At 40.9% G+C, this 21366-nt stretch overlaps 1 protein-coding gene across 1 annotated transcript; it reads left to right on the forward strand.

Annotated features, from left to right (window-relative positions):
• Positions 1-2986: 2986 nt before the first annotated feature.
• LOC132389389 (myocardial zonula adherens protein-like) lies at positions 2987-19558 on the forward strand (the record flags this gene model as incomplete). Its single annotated transcript, XM_059961917.1, has 7 exons — positions 2987-3112; positions 4169-4297; positions 8801-8895; positions 10403-10508; positions 11710-11793; positions 13694-13794; positions 16024-19558. Coding segments are annotated over 7 exons (726 nt in total), but the record flags the coding sequence as incomplete, so codon positions are not given.
• Between the last annotated feature and the right edge of the window lie 1808 nt (positions 19559-21366).

A 21366-nucleotide genomic window follows, 5' to 3' on the forward strand; every position in this document is an offset into this window, starting at 1 on the left:
AATACATATATCACATACAGCACATAGAATAATATTAACTGATAGTTAAACATATTCTGTAGATGTTTAAGTTGCTGTAAAGTGTATCTATGATATATAGTTAAATAAGCTACAGTAAATAACTAAATAGTGAATAGTTAAATAATTAAATAGTAAATAGTCAAATAAGCTGCTGCTGCTGTTATTAATAACGTGGGGTACTGGGTGGTAGCAGAGTGTTCAGGAGACCCATAGTTTGGGGCAAGGAGTTGTTAACCAGCCTAACAGCCCCAGTACCTTCTGCCTGATGGTAGGAGGTCAAAGAAATTGTGGGACAGATGGGAAAAGTTCTTGAAAATGTGGAAGGCTCTGCGAATACAAACTCTTCTCGTGTTTATCCTGGATGGGGGCAGGGAGGGGGTGTGGGAGGCACTGGTGATGCTCTCAGCAGTCTTCAGGATCTATTGCAGGACCTTGTGACCGGATGCCTTGCAATTCCCATCCCAGATGGTGATACAGCAGGTCAGGACACTCTTGCTGCTGCTCTGGTAGAACGTGGTTAGAAAGGAAGTGGGAAGCCTTGGTCACCTCAATTTCCACAGGAAATGAAGAAGCTGCTATGCTCTCTTGACTAAAGAGGTGGTATTGAGGGATCAGGTGAGATCATTCACGATATACACTCCAAGAAACTTGTTTCTCCTGACTCTCCAGAGAAGAGCCATTGATGTTCAGTGAGGAGTGGTCAGTCTGTACCTCCCTGAAGTCCACAATCATCTCCTTAGTCTTGGCCATGATGAGACTCAAGTTGTGTTTGCACTGGTCCACAAGCCACTCCAGCTGCTCCCTGTATGCCAACTCATCATCGTTGCTGATGAGGTCAAACACTGTTGCGTCATCAGTGAACTTAATGACATAGTTAGAGCTGGACCCAGTTGTACCGTCATGCGTCAGCAGTGTGAACAGCAGCAAGCTCAACGTGCTGCCTGATGGGGCTATGCTGCTTAGCGTGGTGGAGCTTGAAATATTCCTGCCAACATGGATTGTCTGAGGTCTCTACGTTGAGAAGCCCAAAATGCAATTACAGAGGGAGATGTTGAGACCTAATAAGGACAGTTTAGCCACCAGCTTCTGAGAAATGATCGTATTGAATGTTAAACTGAGTTGACCATTCTCTACCATTCTCCACCATTCTCCAGATGGGGCAGGACTGAATGGAGGGCAGAGGCTATTGCATCATCAATTGACTGATTGGAGTGATAGTCCAATGTTGTGGGAAGGCAGGATTTAATGCAGTTCCTGACCAGCTACTCAAAGCACTTCATTATTATTGAAGTCAATGCCACCAGACAGTGTCATTAAGGCAGTTTACCAGTGGCTTCTTGGGCCCTGGGATGATGGTGACGGTTGTACAGCTGTTTAGGTTGTACAAATGTTTAGGTCATCCGTGACAACAACTGCTAGCTTGGCTGCACAGTCTCTCAGCGCCAACCAGCAACGTTGTCAGACCCTGCAGCTTTAAAAACGCAAACACAAGGAAATCTGCAGATGCTGGATATTCAAGCAACACACGCAAAATGCTGGTGGAATGCAGCAGGCCAGGCAGCATCTTATAGATTTATAGATGCTACCTGGCCTGCTGTGTTCCACCAGCATTTTGTGTGTGTTCCCTGGGTCTTCCCTGCATTCACTGTGGCCAGACAGAGTGCCTGAACCTCAGGGGATGGGGGGCTTCCTCACTGGCACATCATTCAGTGCACCAAAACGTGCGCAGAAGACATTCAACCTATCAGGAAGAGAGGAGTAGAAAGTAAGTATTCTCCCCCCATGGCAGAGGCATCAAAGAACAAAGGGTATAGGGGGTAAGTACGAGGAGTGTGAAGAGATTGGAGGAAGAAATATTTTATTAAGAGTTAGTAGTATTTTGAAATGTGCTGTCTGAGGAGGAGCTGGAGGCAGAAACTGCCACCATTTTTAGGAAGCATCTGGATGAACAGTGGGATTGGCCTTTTGGTTTAGTTCAGTTGCAAACTAAGCACTGCCCTTCTCACAAGTATTCTGCATTCTACAAAATGGAGGTATTTGGCCCACTCAGCTGGTTCAACCATTTAGTGATCAATGATCAGTGATCAATGATCAGTGATCTAATTCTATGTGCCCATCTTTTCTCCTTTATAATGGTTGTTGAACAAAATTGATTAAACTCCTGACGAACAACTCCACCAAAGCATTTGTACCTGACTTCTCTCCTTCACTTGTGGAAGTCTAATCTAAAGGCCCAGCCGAACACAGAATATTGTTTACTTGCAGAGTAGAGGTAGGTGCAGTTTTGCGGAGGTTGAGGTTAGAGGTAGGTGTATAACACAGAGAGTGCCTGGGATACACTCCAAGGGTGCTGGTAGAGGCAGATTCATTAGAGTCATTTTAGATAGGCACATGGATGAAAGCAAAGTGGAGCCCCTAGGCCATGTAGAATGGAGGGGTTAAATTGATCAACCATTAGGCTAAAAAGTCAGATCAACATTATAGGCCGAAAGGGCCTGTACTGTTCGATGTTCTATTTACTTATTTTGAAACAGCTGAACCTTTTTAGCTTAGAGTCACAACCTCTGCAACCGAACAAGTATTTCAACCCAATCGGTCATCTAGTGCTTTGAGAAACATTGCTGAGTTTCCTAGAAGTATTTGGTAGTTTGACTCTAAATTTGGAAAGCAACTACCATTATTTCTTTTAGAGGGAGAGACCCACTGTGAAGGACCTTGGTTGTTGCACAGAATACACAATGTATCCTTTATGGCAGGGATAACGGTTTAATCATCCAAACTGAGTCAGCTTCATCTGAGAATGGCCCCTTTGTTTCTTCTTTACTTAAGCTTGCACGCTTGCTACCTCGTCCACCGTTACCTCGTGCTGATTCCTAAAATAGTACAGTGTTTTGATATTTTATTTTGAAATTGAAGAGCATTTCCTTATTTACTAAACACTTCATTTCTTGTCAATGTGTTACAGATAGAAACTTCTCAGGAAGCCAATGTCAGTGCAATGAGGGAAATGACCAGAAAACTTTATAACCAGTATGATGATAAACTGAGAGAAGCGGAACAGAAACATCAGGCTGAAAAAGAAGCTCTTCAGGTCTGTCTGGGTACTAGTGGTCTGCTTCTATTCTCAGGGTGTGAGCCAGTTTACCCCCCCTCCACCTCCTGAGAAGCTCATGCTCCACCCTTCTCATTCTCAGTTTTTCTTAAATTTTAAAAACAGATTTCATCCCATCTGTCTATTGGTCTCTCCCCTCTCCCCCCTCTCCCCATATATGTAAAATCTATCTATAGCTATCTATCTATCTCTTTCTTAATGGACATCTCAATGTGCTGGAAGGCTAACAAGTTTCAGGTTGACCTAAGGATCTTCCAGCAGCTCTTGATGTCTGTCCTGGTGTGTGCCTCATTCTTCACTCTCCATTTTGAAATAAGACTAATGAAGTTAAGTCCTGGGAGAAGTTCCGCAATGACCCAGCTTTTTTCAACCCCACCTCAATGACACTGCCGTCTGTTACTGGAATGAGAATATTAAATGAGAAGTGATTTGGGAACTAGCTAAAATACCCATTGAAAGAAGGTCATGTTAACTCAAACTTTGAGATTCAGGAGGAAGGAAACAGGGTTATTGGAATCTGGGAAGTGTGCACCTGATTGGGTAAAGGTTGCAAAGAGAGTAAAAATGGAAACTGAGAAATGTGTCTGAACTTGCAGAAAATCAGACAATTCAGTGGCAGAAACAAATTTCTGGTGGAGAGAGCCCATATTTCCCTGCAAATTTGGAAATAATCTGAGACTAAAGTTATTAATGATCCTTAAATGACCCTCTTATCATGATTAACTGTTTGTAAATAGACATTCTTTGATACAACAAAATAAAATGATTATGTTTAAAGTACAATTGTGAAGGTACATTTAGTCAGTTAAATAGAGAGCTCTAAGCCAGGAAATTTGGGGAGAACTTAATGCTTACGTTGCAATATGACATCACTGATAGAATTGCCCTTACGCCTGGAGAGCAGGGTCAGATAATCAGGATCTAGGCACAGTTTTATTTTGCCTCTTTATGTTAACTCCAGCACAGTTCTGTGGCTCTGTGCTGAGAGCCAGAAATGATGGGAATACAAATCAGGGTTTTCTTTTTTTATTGAAGGCACGAATAAATCAAGCTGTCCATGAACTGAAGTTAGCCAATGAAAAGATTTCGGCAGCAGAGCAGAAAATCGCAGAAAGGGACCAGAGGATTCAGGAGTTGGATCAACTCATTGCCCGAATGATGGAGGTATTATGAACTTGCATTATATTTCTTTAGAATGCTTCAGTCAGCTGACTGTCTTCTGCTGTTATTATCTTCAAGCAGGGCTTGAGCAGACTGCCTTGATGATCTGTTTTAAACCCCAGGGAAGACAACTGCATTCTTCATCCACATCCTACAATGCCTCCAGGTCCTTGGGTGTGAAAACGCCCATCTAGTATGCCAAATGTCAATGCATCTCTGTGGTGCAAAAATATATGTTGGCACGTTAGGGCACCTGAAACATATATATATTTGGTGGAGTGAGTGTAAGTTTGCACAATTTGTTTAAAGAAAGAGATACCGGCATCTGAATTACAATGATTAAAATGAAATGGGCTAGATGCTGTTTTCAAATTCTAGCGTGTGGATTTTCCTATCAATATTAGAAAGGTGAATGAAATTTGGACAAATATTAAAACATCCCTGTTTCTGTGGGTGGGATGAATGGAAGTAATGAGGCGCACCCTGGTACACATGGAAAAGTGCAGTGAGGACATTGTTACTTCAACAGCAGGAGAAAGCCACATTGAAAGTTAGACTGTAGAATCAGTTCTGCATTTGGAACCACCAAACTAAACATAGGTTCAGACCTATGATAAAGTCAGGAATTCCCAGCAGTCTTGCAGGTTCTCCTAAGGACTCATTTCGAAATAGACACTACACTACATATTTCTGAGGTTGGCCACCTACTTATGACATCAAGAAACCGATTCAGTCCCCTTGGCTCCACACTGGCTTCCAGCTCACTGCTGACATCTGGAGGTGAACCTTTGATAAGACAACTACATCGATACTCAACATTCAAACCCCAGGAAAAAGCACATAGCACTATGACTGATATTCTTCATGTTCAATATTCAAAGTAAATTTATTATCAAAGTATGTAAATGTCGCCATATACTACTCAGAGATTAATTTTCTCCCTGGCATTCACAATAGAACAAAGAAATACAACAGAATCAATGAAAAACTAAACACAAAGACTGACAAACAACAGAAGTGCAAAAGAAGACAAACTGTGCAAATGCATAAAAACTAAATAAAACAAACAAATAAATAATACTGAGTATGTAAGAACATAAGAAGTAGGAGCAGGAGTAGGCCATCCAGCCCATCGAGCCTGCCCCACCATTCATTAAGATCATGGCTGATCTGTCCGTAAAATCAGCTCCATCTACCTGCCTTTTCCCCATAACCCTTAATTCCCTTACTATGTAAAAATCTATCTAACTGTATCATAAATATATTTAGTGAAGAAGCCTCAACTGCTTCCCTGGGCAGAGAATTCCACAGATTCTCCACTTTTTGGGGAGAAACAGTTTCTCCTCATCTGCATCCTAAATCTTCTCCCCTGAATCTTGAGGCAATGTCCCCTAGTTCTAGTCTCACTTACCAATGGAAGCAACTTTTCTACTTCTATCTTATCTACCCCTTTCAAAATTTTGTATGTTTCTATAAGATCCCCTTTCATTCATCTGAATTCCAGAGAGTATAGTCCCAGGTGACTCAATCTCTCCTCATAGTTGTCAGGTCATTGAAAGTGAGTTCATGGGCTGTGGAACCAGTTCTGAGTTGAGGTGATTGAAGTTATCCATGCCAGTTCAAGAGCTAATAGCTGAAGGTGGAAGGGTAACAACTGTTCCTGAATCTGGTGGTGTGGGTCCTGAGGCTCCTGTACCTCCTTCCCGATGGCAGTAGCAAGAAGACAGCAGGGACTGGATGGTAGGAACCATTGATAGTGGATGCTGCTTTCCTGTGGCTGCACTCCTTGTTGATGTGCTCGATGGTGGGGAGGTGTTTGTGTGATGGTCTGGACTGTATCCGCTACTTTTTGCAGGGTTTTCTGTTCTTGTGCATCGGTGTTTCCCTACCAGGCTCCGATGCGATACATCACAATGAAGTTTGTCAAAATTTTACACAACACGCTGAATCTTCAAAAACTTCTAAGAAAGTAGAGGTGCTGTCATGCCTTCTTTGTAAAGGCATTCATGTACTGGTCCCAGGACAGGTCCTCTGGAATGATAACACCAAGGAATTTAAAGTTACTAACCCCCATCACCTCTGATCCCCTAATAATAACTGGCTCATGGACCCCCAATTTCTTCCTCCTGCAGTCAATAATCTGCTCTTTGGTTTTGCTGACATTGAGTGACAGGTTGTTGTTATGGCACCATTCCACCAGATTTTCAATCTCCCTCCCACATGCCGATTCATCACCACCTTTGATCCGGCCAATGCCAGTAGTCTCATCAGCAAGCTTAAATATGGAATTGGAGCTGTACTTAGCCTCACAGACATAAGTATAAAGCAAGTAGAGCAGGGGCTACACACACAGTCATGTGATGTACCTGTGAGGATGGTGATTGTGGAGGAGATGTTGTGGCCAATGCAAGTGAAGAAATGGAGTTGCACAAGGCCCAGGTCTGGGAGCTTATTGATTAGTTTCAAGGGGATGATAGTGTTAAATGTTGAGCTACAGTCAATGAAGAACATCTTGATTTATGCATCTTCACTGTCCAGATGATCAGGGTAGAGAGAAAAGCTAATGAATGGCATCTTCTGTAATATTGCTGTAATGTAGCATATGTTATATAACAGCCAGTAACGTTACCAACTAAACCTTAGGCTCTGCCTGCTCTCTCAGGATGATAGATGTCCCATGACACTATTTTGAAGAACAGGAAAGGTTGGTATGGGTTTATTATTTTCACATTTACTGAGATACAATGAAAAGCTTTGCTTGTATGTATCCAGGCAGATGATTGCACTGAGATGGTGAAAGTACAAGGTGGACTGCACAATGTAGTGTTGCCGCTGTAGAGAAAGGGCAGTGCTGGTAAACAAATAAACTGCAAGTGCCATAGTCAGGTAGATGAGGAGAGAAAGAGTTTATCTTTCAGTGTAAGGGAGGGCTGGAGTTAATGGAGTCTCAGACAATATTTATTCCTCAATCAGCACAACTAATATTAATAGCTACATTTCTGTTGTGGAACGTTGCTAAGCATGATCCCTGTATTGCAGTCTGCATTTCAAGCAAAACAAACTTTGGCTGTAAACAACTTCAGAATATCTGGAGGTTTTGATAAGTTCTTTATAAATGATCTTCCTTTTGTTCTATTTACATGTTAACATCTACTTAGCCAAGTACTGTAGTCAACAATGTCTGATTTAGATAAATTAAAAAAGTGAGTAAAACACAAATGAGGTTCAGACTCTTTCTATGAAAACAGATTTTTCTACACAAAGCTCCCAAAAGAGATCATCTTTTTCCAGTTCTGTCATGTGATGGGATTTCCAGACAGACAGAGGAAAAGATTCAGAAATGTTTCAAAGCTTTTTAAAGTCTGTTGTCAAGTCTCCACCTTCCCTGGGATGTTCAGGCTCTATGAGGAGGAGTGGTGAGATGATGTAGAGACTGTATATAAAGAGCACATAGAAAACCAACTAAGTGACAGAAAGATTGGAGCAACTCATTGCCTATCCACCTGCTACCATTCCCCCTTCACCCCCTCAACAACCACAATTACCACCATCATGCCCCTCCTGCCCCATCTGTGGAACAGCCCATAATTCTCATATTGTCATTCAGACATCTTCCAATCCACCAAGCCATCGTGGGAACAAATAATCCTTAATCCTAAGGGACAACCTAAGAATTTTTACTAGTCTCAAATTTGTTTCTATCTCATCCACCTCTTCAAAAAAGATACCATAGTGTTACATAAGTGGAATTGAGACTAAAGAGATCTGATTCCCTTTTGATATGTTCCTCATTTTCACTGAGATCTCAGTTGTATTTTGAGAGCTCCAGTGGGGGGGGGGGGGGGCGGGTTGTACTGAGGTTATCTTAATCATAGAAGGTTTGCCTGCAGATGTAACAATCTGCAGTGTACTCATAGGAGCCAACTTCTTCAACTTGTCCTAAGTCAGTGTGGGCTTCCCTCCCAATAGGCACTCCTGACTGGTTACCTTAGTGCAGGGAATAACTTCCAGGTTCATCCATGCCTGATGCCCCACTCAGCCCAAGATTACAAAGTAGTCAAGACTAGGAGTAACAAAGGTCTATGCCTGCTGTTTGGAATAGGACATGGATGTCAGGGGTGTAGCATGTGAGGGTTGGATGTTCTGACGCATGCTCAGAACCAAATTTCCCACCTCAAGCCTGGTCCCAATGGACATACGTGGATGCATGTGTATGGGGAAAAATGACTAGCTTAGGTAGAAGAACGGACACAATGTGTAGCCCTGCAGCCCAGCATACCAATTACTGCAACAGGGGAGGAAGGAATCCTCACATCCAAAAGCAAGAGAATAGCTTACCATTTCTGCTAACATTATTTAAATATAAACCAATTAACCATTTGGAAAATGAAGCTACGGATAATCTAAAGTATAGAAATGTTCAGTGTGTTTTGAAGATTGTCACTTCTATTTGGATGAAATAGCTTTAATGAAGTGATCTGACCAGTGTCTGATCCCTTGTTACAGGAGCGTCACCTCTTACAGCAGAGGTTACAGGAACAAGAGGAGCGGCTCCGACAGCTCAGACAGAGAGATGAACCAGACGCACGGACCAGTGAGAGGTGCAGATAAATCGAGTCCAGCTCTGCATTCTTCACAGATGTGCAATGCAAACTCATAATTCAATTACATTTTTTCTTACTTTTCAAGCAAGACTACTTATTTACAGTCTTAATTATGTAAACAGTTCAGTGTTAATTAATTCCCTGTATATTACTATAACCTCTCTCCTTCCTGGAAAAATCCCTCAAGTGTAGTAACATTTCTGCACAACATTTATAATGCTGAAACTTCCATATAACACTTACCTCATTTTTTATTGTTAATCATGTTAAGTTATAGAAAAGTGAAGCGAAGGGCTGTGATTGGCCACAGGGTTGCTGCACAATACTTTTACTCCTGACTGGTGCATTTGACTTTACTCTGCTGCCCCATTTTAACTCTCATTATAAAGTTTCTTGTTATGCCCTTAAGCGATTCCACACAGTTCACAAGCAATAAATACTTCTGAGTAGAGTCACTATTGCTGAGGGGGCAAATGAGGCAGCCAAAATTCACCAGATAGGATTCCAGAACCAGGAACATTGTACGTGTTCAGTTAATTTGCTTGTGGTTGTGTTTATTGTGAGTGAATTGTAACCAGGACCAAGGTAGAGTGTCAATAAACTGATTCCTTCCACTTCAACAGGTATATTGGGATGGGAAGGATCGGTTTGGTGGAGCATTATTACCAGTTATTTGTATATTTCAGTCCAATTTGTCTGTCTGGTCAAAATTTGGAAGATTTGTCTGACAACTAAACACGTGGTGAGATGTGGAAAGTAATTTTGAGAACGCTTAAATGAAGACAAATTGTTGGACAGCGATTCACCAGACTTCTGGTGAGATAGGGTGGTGTTACACAGATAAATATAAAACATAAACAAGTCAGCGTGATGGCTGAGGGTGTCTGAATACACAGAAAGATAGAAGATGGAATGAAGCAATTTATTTCAAATTATTCAATCAAAATTCCAGTGGGCATCAGAAACCTTGATAATCCATCTCTACTTGGTAGTGTATTCCTGCCCTCAATAATCTAAATTATTGTTTCTCTTTCCTTCCTTTCCCTTCCTCCTCCCTCACTCCTATCTTCCACCTCCTCTCCTTCCTTTCATCTCTTCCTCCGTACCCCCATCCTTCCCTCTTCCACTCTTTCTCTCCCCTACCCTTCTCTCTACTTTTCTCAGCCTCTATTTTTCTTTCATCTTTTCTCTTTCATTGTCTCCACATGGAAGTAGGTTCTATCTTTCACCAAGAAGCAAAAAGCTCCCAAGATTACTATACCCCTCCCCCATAGGAATAGAATCCCTCCGGGCCTCTTGCACCTTGCTCCAATTATTTAATTGGAATTTCGCCTATTGACTTTGGCAATTGGTAATCAATCATATTACATTTCATGAGGCACTTCAGTAATGGGGAGGAATGTGGGGGCAGAGCAGGGGCAAGCTCACCAGCCAGCAGATTTATGGTCTTGTGGAAACCTCTGCATCATTTGACATAATTTCTGTTAATCCCTGGCTGTGTCAGGTCCCAGAAAGCGGAGGAGGAAGCTGCCAGTCTGAGGGAAAGAATTCAACACCTGGACAACATGGTGTACTGTCAGCAGAGGAAAGTCAAGCAAATGATTGAAGAGGTGGGAAAAAGACAACTGTTCCTCAGTTTGATGTAACACCGTGTCACCCTTTTAAAAAGCTCATTAATGTTATACACTATACATTTACACTTACATCCATGCATTTAGAAAACAGTTCAAACCTCAGTAAAGTGCTTTGAATCTTTTACATTACCAAATCATTGTCAAGTTATTTCCCATTTAAGGAGCAATGTAGAGGGCTTAGTCCATTCTGATTTGACACGAGTGGTGCTGATAAGGTCTACAGTGACCATGCTGGAATTGAAGATCACTGTTATATCCCATTTCTGTTCCTGTGCTGCTCGCCTGAAAACAGCAATGGCTTCAGTTCCTGCAATGGTATAAAGAATGAATGGCTTTAATAGGGCATTATTTTCTTAATATACTGGCTGGCTGGTTTTTTGCCACTAGAAGCTGCCATGGAGCTGAGTTGGCCTAGGGCTGGAGCTGTAAAAGACTGGCCAGCAGGAGGAGCTGTGTTTCTGTGTCTCCCTGTTCCTTTCTTTTTTGGGACAGAAGGTTTGTTGGTACTCATTCCATGCCTGTCATCTGACAAGAATTCAGTGCTGAAAGCCAGTTACTGGCACACTTCTTTATGCTCGGGATATGATGTCTTTAATTGCACTCAAGGTGGTGGAGAGCTACCAACTTGAAGCACTGCATGCATCCCTCTGGTGTTGGTCCTCGCAGAGTGCCGAGAAGTGGAAGGTTCTAGTATAATGAAATTGTGGTGCTACATTTCCACCTCCGAATGTTATATGATTTGCTCTCCTTGCCATTTGTTGTGGAGGTCATGGGTTTGTGGACTGCTGTCAACCATGCCCTGGTAGTGAACTTTGTGTTACAGGCTGACATGGCGAAGGGAAGGAAAGGATGTTTTAATGTAGTGGATGGAGTGCAAGTCAGGCTCTTCTTTTCAGCCTCTGGCAGTGCACTTCAATTGTACGTAGCACTGACTCTGAAAAGCTACCAGTGAAGTAGCTGAGAATGGTGCATCCAGGAAAATCAAGTATAGTTAATTTGATGAAGAAGGCACAATGTACAACTCTACAGCAACCTCAGATCAAGTATCATATTGTTAGAAACGCTCATCTCATTACTGAAATCCAAACATTGACGACTGTTAACAACATTGATAATGTTAATATGCTGGTGAGGCTGACAGTTCTGCTGTATGTTGATTTTTGTTTTGGAACTCCAGGTTGAAATTCTTAAGAGCAAAATCCAACACAAAGATGCAATTATTGAGAGCATGCAGGAAAGGATTTCTTTCTTGGAAGCTGAGGTAAGGACTTGAATATTTCCTGTATATTTAAAAGCAAATTCTCTTTTCAATGATGACCTTCTGATAGACAATTAAAGAATTTCTTTGTCCACTGACTTTAGCCCACTTCCACCACCCTAAGATTATTTTTAAGAACTTAAGACATTAAAGAATTTTTTCCCTTAAATAAGTTATTTATTTCAATTTTGGTCTTCCTTCTGGTTCACTCGCAACAGTGTCCTAAAATTACCATTTTGTTTCTACAACCTTCTGCGTAGAGGCAGACATGTGGGAACCGTAAATGAATTAGAGACGGAAGGCTTGGTCAGGGCAGCTGCTCTTGAGCTTTCTCCTCTGCTCCCTGACGGCACAATAACAACAACCTGCCTTAATAAACTCGGATAGATAAACTCTGCAAAGTCCTTCTCAGTCGTGTCAACAGATAAAGCTGGATGTTGAGCCATATGAGGGATAGAAACTTCAGAAAAAGTTTTGGAATTCAAGGACGACCATAGGGTATTTGAGGGTTTTGGGGGGAGGGGGGTTATCGAGGCTATTCTGAAGCGTGAGGTCTGAAAACATAACTGTGAAATGTGGACCAAACGTGTCCAGAGAGTTTTGTAAAAATCCATGGAGGTACGAGGTCCTGAAGGAATTTAAGATGAGCATTAGAATCATATGTTGGGATTATCAGGGAGTGGGGGTCAGTGGGCTATGATGGAAGAGGAACTGAGGTTAATGAATTGACATTGTTATGGCCAGGTACTAAGAAGGTAGGAGGGAGATTCAGGTTCATGACTGGTGCCAGGCCAATGTCACTGGATGTCCAGCTGCACCCACTCTTTCAGGAACTAAAGTGGAAAATCTGTCAATGAGTAAAAATACAAAGTAAAGCAAGAAAACACTTAAATGCTTGTACTTCGGCAGAGCTGGTGTCCTGAACTGAAAACTTTTGCATCTTGATTGTTGAGAATGAAAAACAAATAAAAGAAACATCTTTCAGGATATTAGCCGGCTGGTGGCGTAGTAGCGTCAGTGTCGGACTTCGGATTGAAGGCTCCCGAGTTCGAATCCAGCCGGCTCCCTTGCATGCTTTCCATCCGTGTTGGGTTGAGCGTCGAGCTAACAACTCGACCTCATAAGGAAGCCTGCTAAAAAAAAATGTGATGGCGTCCCAATGACTCCACTCGGAGTTATGGGCTTTCTTCTTCTTCTTCTTCTTCAGGATATCCCTTACATTGGTGACATTAATGCTTCTAGTTCTGAGGTGTTTGTTTGTTTACAAAAGCTCACAATTGAAGTACAGTCCTGGGCCATTAGAATTGTTGAATCGTGTGGAATACTGAGCAGAAGTAAACCCACTGAGAACAAGCTAACTGCAAGTGTCTGTCTTTATACTATTCCCACCCTAACTCATTGTTATTCTCCCCACACATTCCCATCAACAATCCCAATCCCTACTTCTTACCAACAGACTTGGCCAATTAAGCTGTTAACCTGCATGTCTTTGGGAAACGGGAGGAACCTTGAGCACAGAGAGAGAGGGAGAACACACAAACTCCAATTCTAAGAAAATGGCACAGGAGTAGGGGTAGAAGTCGGGATAGGAGAAGGTGGTTATCCAGAAAATAATCAGTAATGAAGAGAATTTAAAATAGGAGCAATGCAGTAGGGTTATAGATTATATAGGACAGGATTATAAAGTAACATGACAGAAGTCCTATAGAATGAATTATAGATCAAATTGAAGTGTATACATGAATAAGTGACAATAGTCGAGCTCACAGTTTTATTAATACAAAGTATTAATTGATTTCTCTACACAGTTGTGCACATCCCTGAATTCAGATGTAAACTACCCCCAACAACTAGATTCTAATCATTTTCTTGATGTGTTTTTACTGGTGCATTTGATCTCTAGAATAAAGAACTACAAGACAAACTGGACTACATGATGTCACTGGATCAACAGAGAGCTGTGGAGACCAGGGAGCAAGCCGTGTCTTGTGATATTCCCAGCAGGTAACCTCCAACTCCTCCAGCTTCTCTCCTGCAATATTTTGGAATAAGGAGAAAGCGACTCTCCAGGGGAAGTTAAAATTTAATGTCTGACACCCTTATGCAAGGGAGATGCAGGATCCAGGGGGCTGGGGTGGAGGTGTTGGCCCATTCCTATCAGTGCCCAGGCAGAAAGGTGGTCATGCTAAATTAATTCACCTTGCTTCAGGAGGGGACCAAAAGATGTTTTAACACAAGAGACTCCACAGATGCTGGAAGTCCAGAGTTCACACACAAAATGCTGGAGGAACTCAGCAGGTCAAACAGCATCTATGGAAAGGAATAAATAGTCAAAGTTTTGGGCCAAGACCCTTCATCAGGACTGGAAAGGAAGGGGGCAGAATAAAATGTGATGGGGTGGAGAAGAACACGGTGAAAGGTGAAGCCATGTGTGTATCAAAGGTAAAGGGCAGGAGGAAGGAATCTGATGAGAGAGAAGAGTGAACCATAGGAGAAAGAGAAGAAGGGTGTGTTAGGCAGGTGAGGAGAAGAGGAAGGAGGTCAAAGTGGGGAATAGAATAAGAGGAGGATCACGTTGTTGAGCACCTTTGCTTCATCGGCAAAAAGTGGAATTACACAGTGGCCAACCATTTTAATTCCTATCCCCATTCCCATTCCAACATGTCGGTTAATGGCCTCCTCTACTGCCATGATGAAGCCGCTCTCAGGGTGGAGGAGCAACACCTTGCCTAGGTAGCGTCCAACCTGATGGCATGAATATTGATTTCTCTTTCCGGTAATCTTTTAAAAAATTTCCTTGTCCTTTTCCTCTTCTTCTATTCCTCACTCTGGCCTCTTACCTCTTCTCCTCACCTACCTTTTACTTCCCCCTGGGTCCTCTCCTCCTTTCCTTTCTCCAGTGGTCCACTCTCCTCTTCTATCAGATCCCTTCTCCAGCCCTTTACCTTTCCTACCCAACCGGCTTCACCTATCACACTCCAGTTATCCTCAATCCACTCCCCCCACATTCCCTTTTTATTCTGGCATCTTCCCCTTTCCTTTTCAGTTCTGATGAAGGGTCTCAGCTCGGAAAGATGACTGTTTACTGTTTTCCATAGATGCAGCCTAGTCTGCAGAGTTCCTCACGCATTATGTATGTTGCAAAAATGATTGCATCTTCATGGTTCATTCAGAATTATTTTCCAGCAACTGACGTATAGTTACTCTTTTATTGGAGGGAATGTGCACAGCAAGGTACCACAAATGCTCTAGACAGTCTGGGTGCAACAGAGTACAATTGTGCTTCTTTCAAACAAGAGGCTAGGAATCTTTTAAAGCTCCAGAGAAGATGAACGGGGCTGTTGCACTTCACTGAGAGTGGTGCACGGGAAAACCCAAACTTCTGCATCAGATCTCAGGAGTGGTACAATGCATTGCACAGAGATTCATGCTGCAAATATTTCAATCCTAACAAAATTATTTAAAGCATAAAGCAGAAATAATTGCATAGTTTGAAACGTAAGTAGAACTTCATGAAAGTGCACAGAAATAGGCCATTCCTCCTGTGCTGACTCTTTGAAATAACCATCCAAGTAATTTTGTTTGCCTGTTGTTTTCACATCAACTGGCAGTTTTCTTTTGTTTTCAGTTGCATAACCTATTTCACTCTGAAAGTTATGATTTTCTTCCACCATTCATTCTAACACTGTGCTCCAGATTAGGATGAAACTTGTCTCATTCTCTCCAGTCCTGTCACCAGTCATCAAGGCTCTGTCACCTCAGATCACTAAATCTCCTGCCACTGAAAAGAGATTTTTCTAATGAAATGTTTCATAATTCTCAGCTTCCAGTCAATCTCCAATCATCCTTTGCTGCTCTGAAGAGAAGGCCCCAATCTCTACACAATTTAAGTCCCCTTTTCCCCCCATTTACTACCTTAATAAATCTCTTTGGTGGCCTCCCCTAGCTCCTTGATGTAATCCTTGATGCCCAGAACTGAAAAAAGGTGCTTTAACTGGAGTATAACCAGGGACTTCTGAGAAATTAACAGAACTGGGTTGTCACTCTACACCTGTGCAGAAAACAGACAAGTTAATTGTGCAGAATAGCCAATGAATGGGTGTAAGTATGAAATGGCAAAAGGAGGGAGGAAACCAAGGAGAGAATGTGGAAATCAGCCAATAAATATGATCTCTCAAATGCAGTGTGTGGATGAAAGCTAACAAATGTATTATTTGCAATTTATTGGCACAGGTTTACTCCAGTGACAAGCAATCACAATGTATCCACCCCGTACATGAGGCTCTTGGAATTTAGTCTGCAGAAAGAGACACTCTGACCGTCCTGCTCTTTTAATGCTACTGATGTCTGGTGGAATATGTGGGCAATCCAATGGCAGCCATGCCTCAACTGGTTTGACTGAGTTGGTGCCTCACAGAAGTGGTTTGGTAATGTGAGTGCAATAACATTAAATGGCACAATGAAGGCTAATGTCTCTTTGCATCAACCCGTGCACATCAAACTGTATACATGAAATGAACAAAAAAAATGCAGTATTTATTTTCAATATTATTATAATATAAATTTTATGCTGGTTATTTTGGTTCAGGAACTGAAATTAATTATTTTTAACTAAGGTGATATATAAATGCAGAAAAATAATTCTTAAAGGGGTTTTACAGAGAGTTCTTGAGTTAAGAGCTGTTGCTTAATTGAAAAATAATTTCAGCCACTGTTCTACATTGTAGGCTGAAGTGCCGATGTCATGCTGAACTGTTCTAAAAGTTGCTGCCTGGTATTTAACATTGGAGCTGTATGTGAACCATTGTTCTGATTCATTCTCAGAATAACTTACTATTAATTCTGAAGTGAAATCGGTAGCATAGAGAACACAGCCTAATGGAACCTTACCGGAGAGAATTGGATATGGATTTGTAACAATACTTCTGAGTGGGACTCGATGAGTAGTTCTCCAAAGGAATTGGCGAAGGAGAGGTGTCCTATTTAAGATGGAGTTCAGAGCAGATTTTCTGTCTTGGGGGTTTATGAGTCCAAAGGCCAGTGAAATCAGAATCATTGAACACGCTTAAGAAGCAGGATATGAACATTACTGGCAACAGGCAGCAATGTGGAGTTGAAGTTACGATTTTTCAATGGTAGTACAGGCTCGAAGGGCTGAGTAACCTCCTGATTTGTATCCTGTCTATAATGGAGCTCAAACCAGTGACCTATTGCCACCAGGGGGGGCTATGCTGGCTGTTTGATTGGTAAAAGTTATAAATCACTGATTCGTTTTCAAGATAACAGAGTGATAACTGAAAATGGATGGGCAAGGTGCCATAAGATAAGACTAACTTCAGATTTGTCATTGTCAAGTAACCTGGTCACATCTCTGTGACATCAGTTAGGTTAGATGCCGAATAAATTCGTTGTATTGGTAATCATATCATGAAGAGAAGTACATGTAAAAGTTGCAAACTAGATCTAACTCTGATTCCACAATAAAGTTTGCAGCTTCTTCTGTCTGTTTAAAAGGAAGTTGTTAAGGTAGGCTTCTGCTGTTTTGAGCTACTTTAATAATGAAATATTTTGTTAAGTAGCGCCGATGAAAGAACATGCAAACTGCTCACATGGGATAATTCACTTTTTAGATTTGAGTATGTAATAAAGTTGTTGATGTAACTTTATACAGAAAGGCAGAAACCTTCAGACCCTGTTACTGAGATGAAAGTAGCTACAGTGCCATAAAATGGAAGAGAAGTGAACTGCTGAAATCTGGTTTAAGTTAAAATTCTGTGTGGCTTGGGGCAGAATTAAGTGAAAACAGAAACAGTGTTAGGAACCTCAGTTGAGGTAAATAGTGGAGACCAGTCTGGCCATTGAATTTAACTACCCTCCATGCTATCCAAACATATAATGTTATCCTTAAAAGAACATCAGCTTATTTGAGTTTAAAATCACCTCAATTTATTTGATGAAAGGAAAGAAATTACATTTAGTTATTTCCTTTCACTAACTCAAACCCTCCAGAAGTATTCTCTAGCCAATATAGAAATGGGAAGATCCCACACAATTAAAAAAAACATTAAACATCTATTTTGTTGATACTAGTTGGTAGGTAAGCATTTTAAGTTGCAAAGAAAGCAGAGAGATTGAATGACACACATGATGGAGGAGCTGGCTGAGTGAAAGCGGTGAAAGATTGTTAATTATACCTGGTCTGTCCGGGTGAGGTGTAAATGGTGGGAGATGAACGAGGACAGAGAGAAAAAATCCTGGCATTGTGAGGTTATGAAAATCTGTAGTTGCTGGAGATGTTCAGCAAAGTAGACAGCAGCATCTGTGAGGACAGAAAAACGGGTTTAACATCACAGCTAGTTTTGAAACAAATCAGAAAAACTCGCTACCTAAAATTGTCAATTTCAATGTTGAGTCTTGATTTATCAACCATCAGAGTGCATTATCCACAGCCCCCACCCCCCCCCCCCCCCATCTTCGGTTCTATTGTGCAATAACCATTAGGCCTTTTTATGTATTTGCATCTCTTGGGTGGGGCTTAAATTTATTACTCATCAGCTGTAGAAACATTGTCCTTTTTCCAAAGCTGGAAGTGATCAGCTTCCAAGAACTGTGAGGTTGAGGCGGGGACTCTCAAAACATTTGAGAAGCATTTAGACAAGCACTTGAATCATGAGGCAGAGCAGAGTACAGACAAGTGTAGTTAAATGGGGTTAGTACAGACTGGTACTTGATGGTTGTCACAGATGGTAGGCTGAAGGGCAGTTACTAGGCTATATGACACCATAATCCAGTCAGACAGACTGATCATTTCCATCACTGCCATGATTAATGCATTGGTAGAAGTCACAGGAGAGTGTTATTTACAAATATATATTGAGCACCATTTTTAAAAGTGGCTTCTGTTGTCTTTAACTTTCAAAAGCAACAATGACAGAATTGGTCAAAGGAGGAAGTTCCCATTTCAGATTTAGCCAGAGGGTTTTCTTCATGTAAAACAGAGCCATTTCCTTTTTATATGAGTGTGGCATCACCATTAGAAGAAATCAGATCCTGTGCATGTTATTCCAGCTTGCTTACTGACGTCACATTGTATGCTTCATTGCTCATATTGTAAATTCTACATCTGTAGAGCTAGTAATGAAAATAAGGAAATCTTTCCACCCTTTTGCATTGTTACAGTTAGTGAAAACAGGTGGGCTAGCTGTTAATGATTGCTGGAAATATCAACACATTTACATGTGTGTAGGAATCCATTTCATAGATGCAGAAATTTCCCACCGAATTCCTGGTACATTTGTGCTAATTAGGCAGAGAGAGCAGGTGCACATCGAGAATTCCCACAAAACTGCTAATAAATCTGTACTAATTACCAGTCAGAGTGAGGATAAATTCATTGAAAGAAGCAGCAGGAGTTGGCTGCAGTTTTCTGGTGAGATTTTCTGGCTTGCATTTGGGCTCATTCGCACTGTAACCACACAAATCGTGTATGTACATATTTGTAGTGGACAACGATCATTACTTGGTTTGTGATGGTCACATCATTTGCATATATAAATATATTGTATTCAATAGAGTGATTTCAATAAAAAGATCATCTAATCTTTCAAAATTGAGATATCTATATTTTTATTCAAGTTATCAAAAGTAATGTATAAAAAACAAAGGTTCAATATAATTAATAAAATATTGGAATATTGTAATTTCATTAACAGTATTTAATATTTCATTCTTTATAATGCAAAATATCATTTTAATGTTTTCAGTATAATAAATGAAGATTTAATCAAAAACGTTGTAATTTTGTCAGTTTTGTCCAACCTGGTACTATATAAACAATTTAAAATTTCAGCTTAAAAGTCAGAAAAATATACTATTTTCAAAACTTTTCTCCATGTTCTAGGCCTTTCAAAATGCATGAGGTTTCAATGAAATCCCCTCATTCTTTGAAACTCCAGTGAGTACTGGCCCAGAGCCATCAAAAGCTCCTCATATGCTAACCCTTTCATTCCCAAGATCATTTTTGTAAACATCCTCTGGACTCTTTCCAGTGTCAGCACATCCCTTCTTAGATATGGCTCACAATACTCCAAATGCATTCTGGCTAATACCTTCTAAAGCTCGGCATTACATCCTTGCTCTTATATCCTGGTCCTCTCAAAATGAATGCCAGAATTTCTCCAAGCTAGGACAAGCCCAATACATATGAATAAGAGAGGCCTCGCCCTCTTTACACTTATCACAACAGGGACTAATATCAGGATAGAACCGTGACAATTTAGTTTTGGACATATGGGTCCTGTGTACCACCTTGATCTGTAAAAGGCAGTGGTGAGCACATAGAGAAGTTGAATTAACTGACTTGAAAATTGAATCCCAAACCTTGTCAGACAAAAATGTAAATCATGCTCCCAGGCAGTTTTAATTTTGTTGAAGGGGCTCGCTTCAACATCATTAACATATCTCGAATAGTAGAAATTAAACCTTTATCCAATGGATTCATACGAAGAAACCGCAACATTTCTAACGGGTAACTCAGGAAAGCTTGGTACTAAAGGGTTGATAAAATGTCTAATTTGGAGATATCTAAAGAAGTGAGTGTTGGGCAGGTCAAACTTTACAGACAATTGTTCAAAAGTTGCAAAACACTTGTCTATGAAAAGATCTTCAAAGCACCTAATGCCCTTTCTGTGCCAGTCTAGAAATGTTAAATCCTGCATAGAAGACTGAAGAAGATGATTGTGTAGAATAGGACTAGAGAGAGAGAAACCTTGAAGCCCATTATATTTTCTGAACTGAGCCCATATTCTCAGAGTGTGTCTGATAACCGGATTAGCAATTGATTTCGGCAAATGGCAAGGAAGTGCAGATCCAAGAAACACGGAGACAGAGAGATTCTTGTTAGAGTTCAACTCCATTGCCAGCCATATTGGGCAGTCAGACTGATTATAAAAGTCTTAATTGCTATTTGGAACCTAACCCTCTGATTGCTCTTTTCGGTACTTTGGGAGAAGCTGACATGCATCTCCGAATAAGCGTCATACATTGTCTTTTGCCTCGCTTTTGGCCAGAAATGCAGTCCTTCTCAGGTGGAGAGATGCTGCCCCACCCACCCATGCTCAATGGCTTAGAGATATTATATCCTGCTTAGACCTTGAAAAGATTCATTATTCACTTCTGAATTCGGACATAAAGTTCCAAAAAGGTGTGGGTGTATCCCTCCTTCTTTTCTTTTGCATTTAAATCCCTTACTTCCAGCTTCTTACGGTTAAGATCTATGGGTTTTTTATGTGTAACCATATTATAGTTTAGGTAGTAGGCAATATACATTCTTTTTATAAATACAGCTCTGTGGTGATATAGTTCTGATTAACTTTTTTATATGTCATTAAGGATGGCTTGGAGTTGGGTAGTGGGAGGGTGGGGTGGTAACTGACTTTATACGATTCTACTATGGGTGCTTTGCTTAATTGTACTTTGATATGTTTGTTTTGCACTGTATAAACCTCTTTTTTATTTTGTTGAATTGTAAAAACTCATTAAAAATTAATTTAAAAAAATGAATGCCAACATTGTATT

This window comes from Hypanus sabinus, unplaced genomic scaffold (genome assembly GCF_030144855.1).
Source record: "Hypanus sabinus isolate sHypSab1 unplaced genomic scaffold, sHypSab1.hap1 scaffold_554, whole genome shotgun sequence".
Classification (NCBI taxonomy): domain Eukaryota; kingdom Metazoa; phylum Chordata; class Chondrichthyes; order Myliobatiformes; family Dasyatidae; genus Hypanus; species Hypanus sabinus.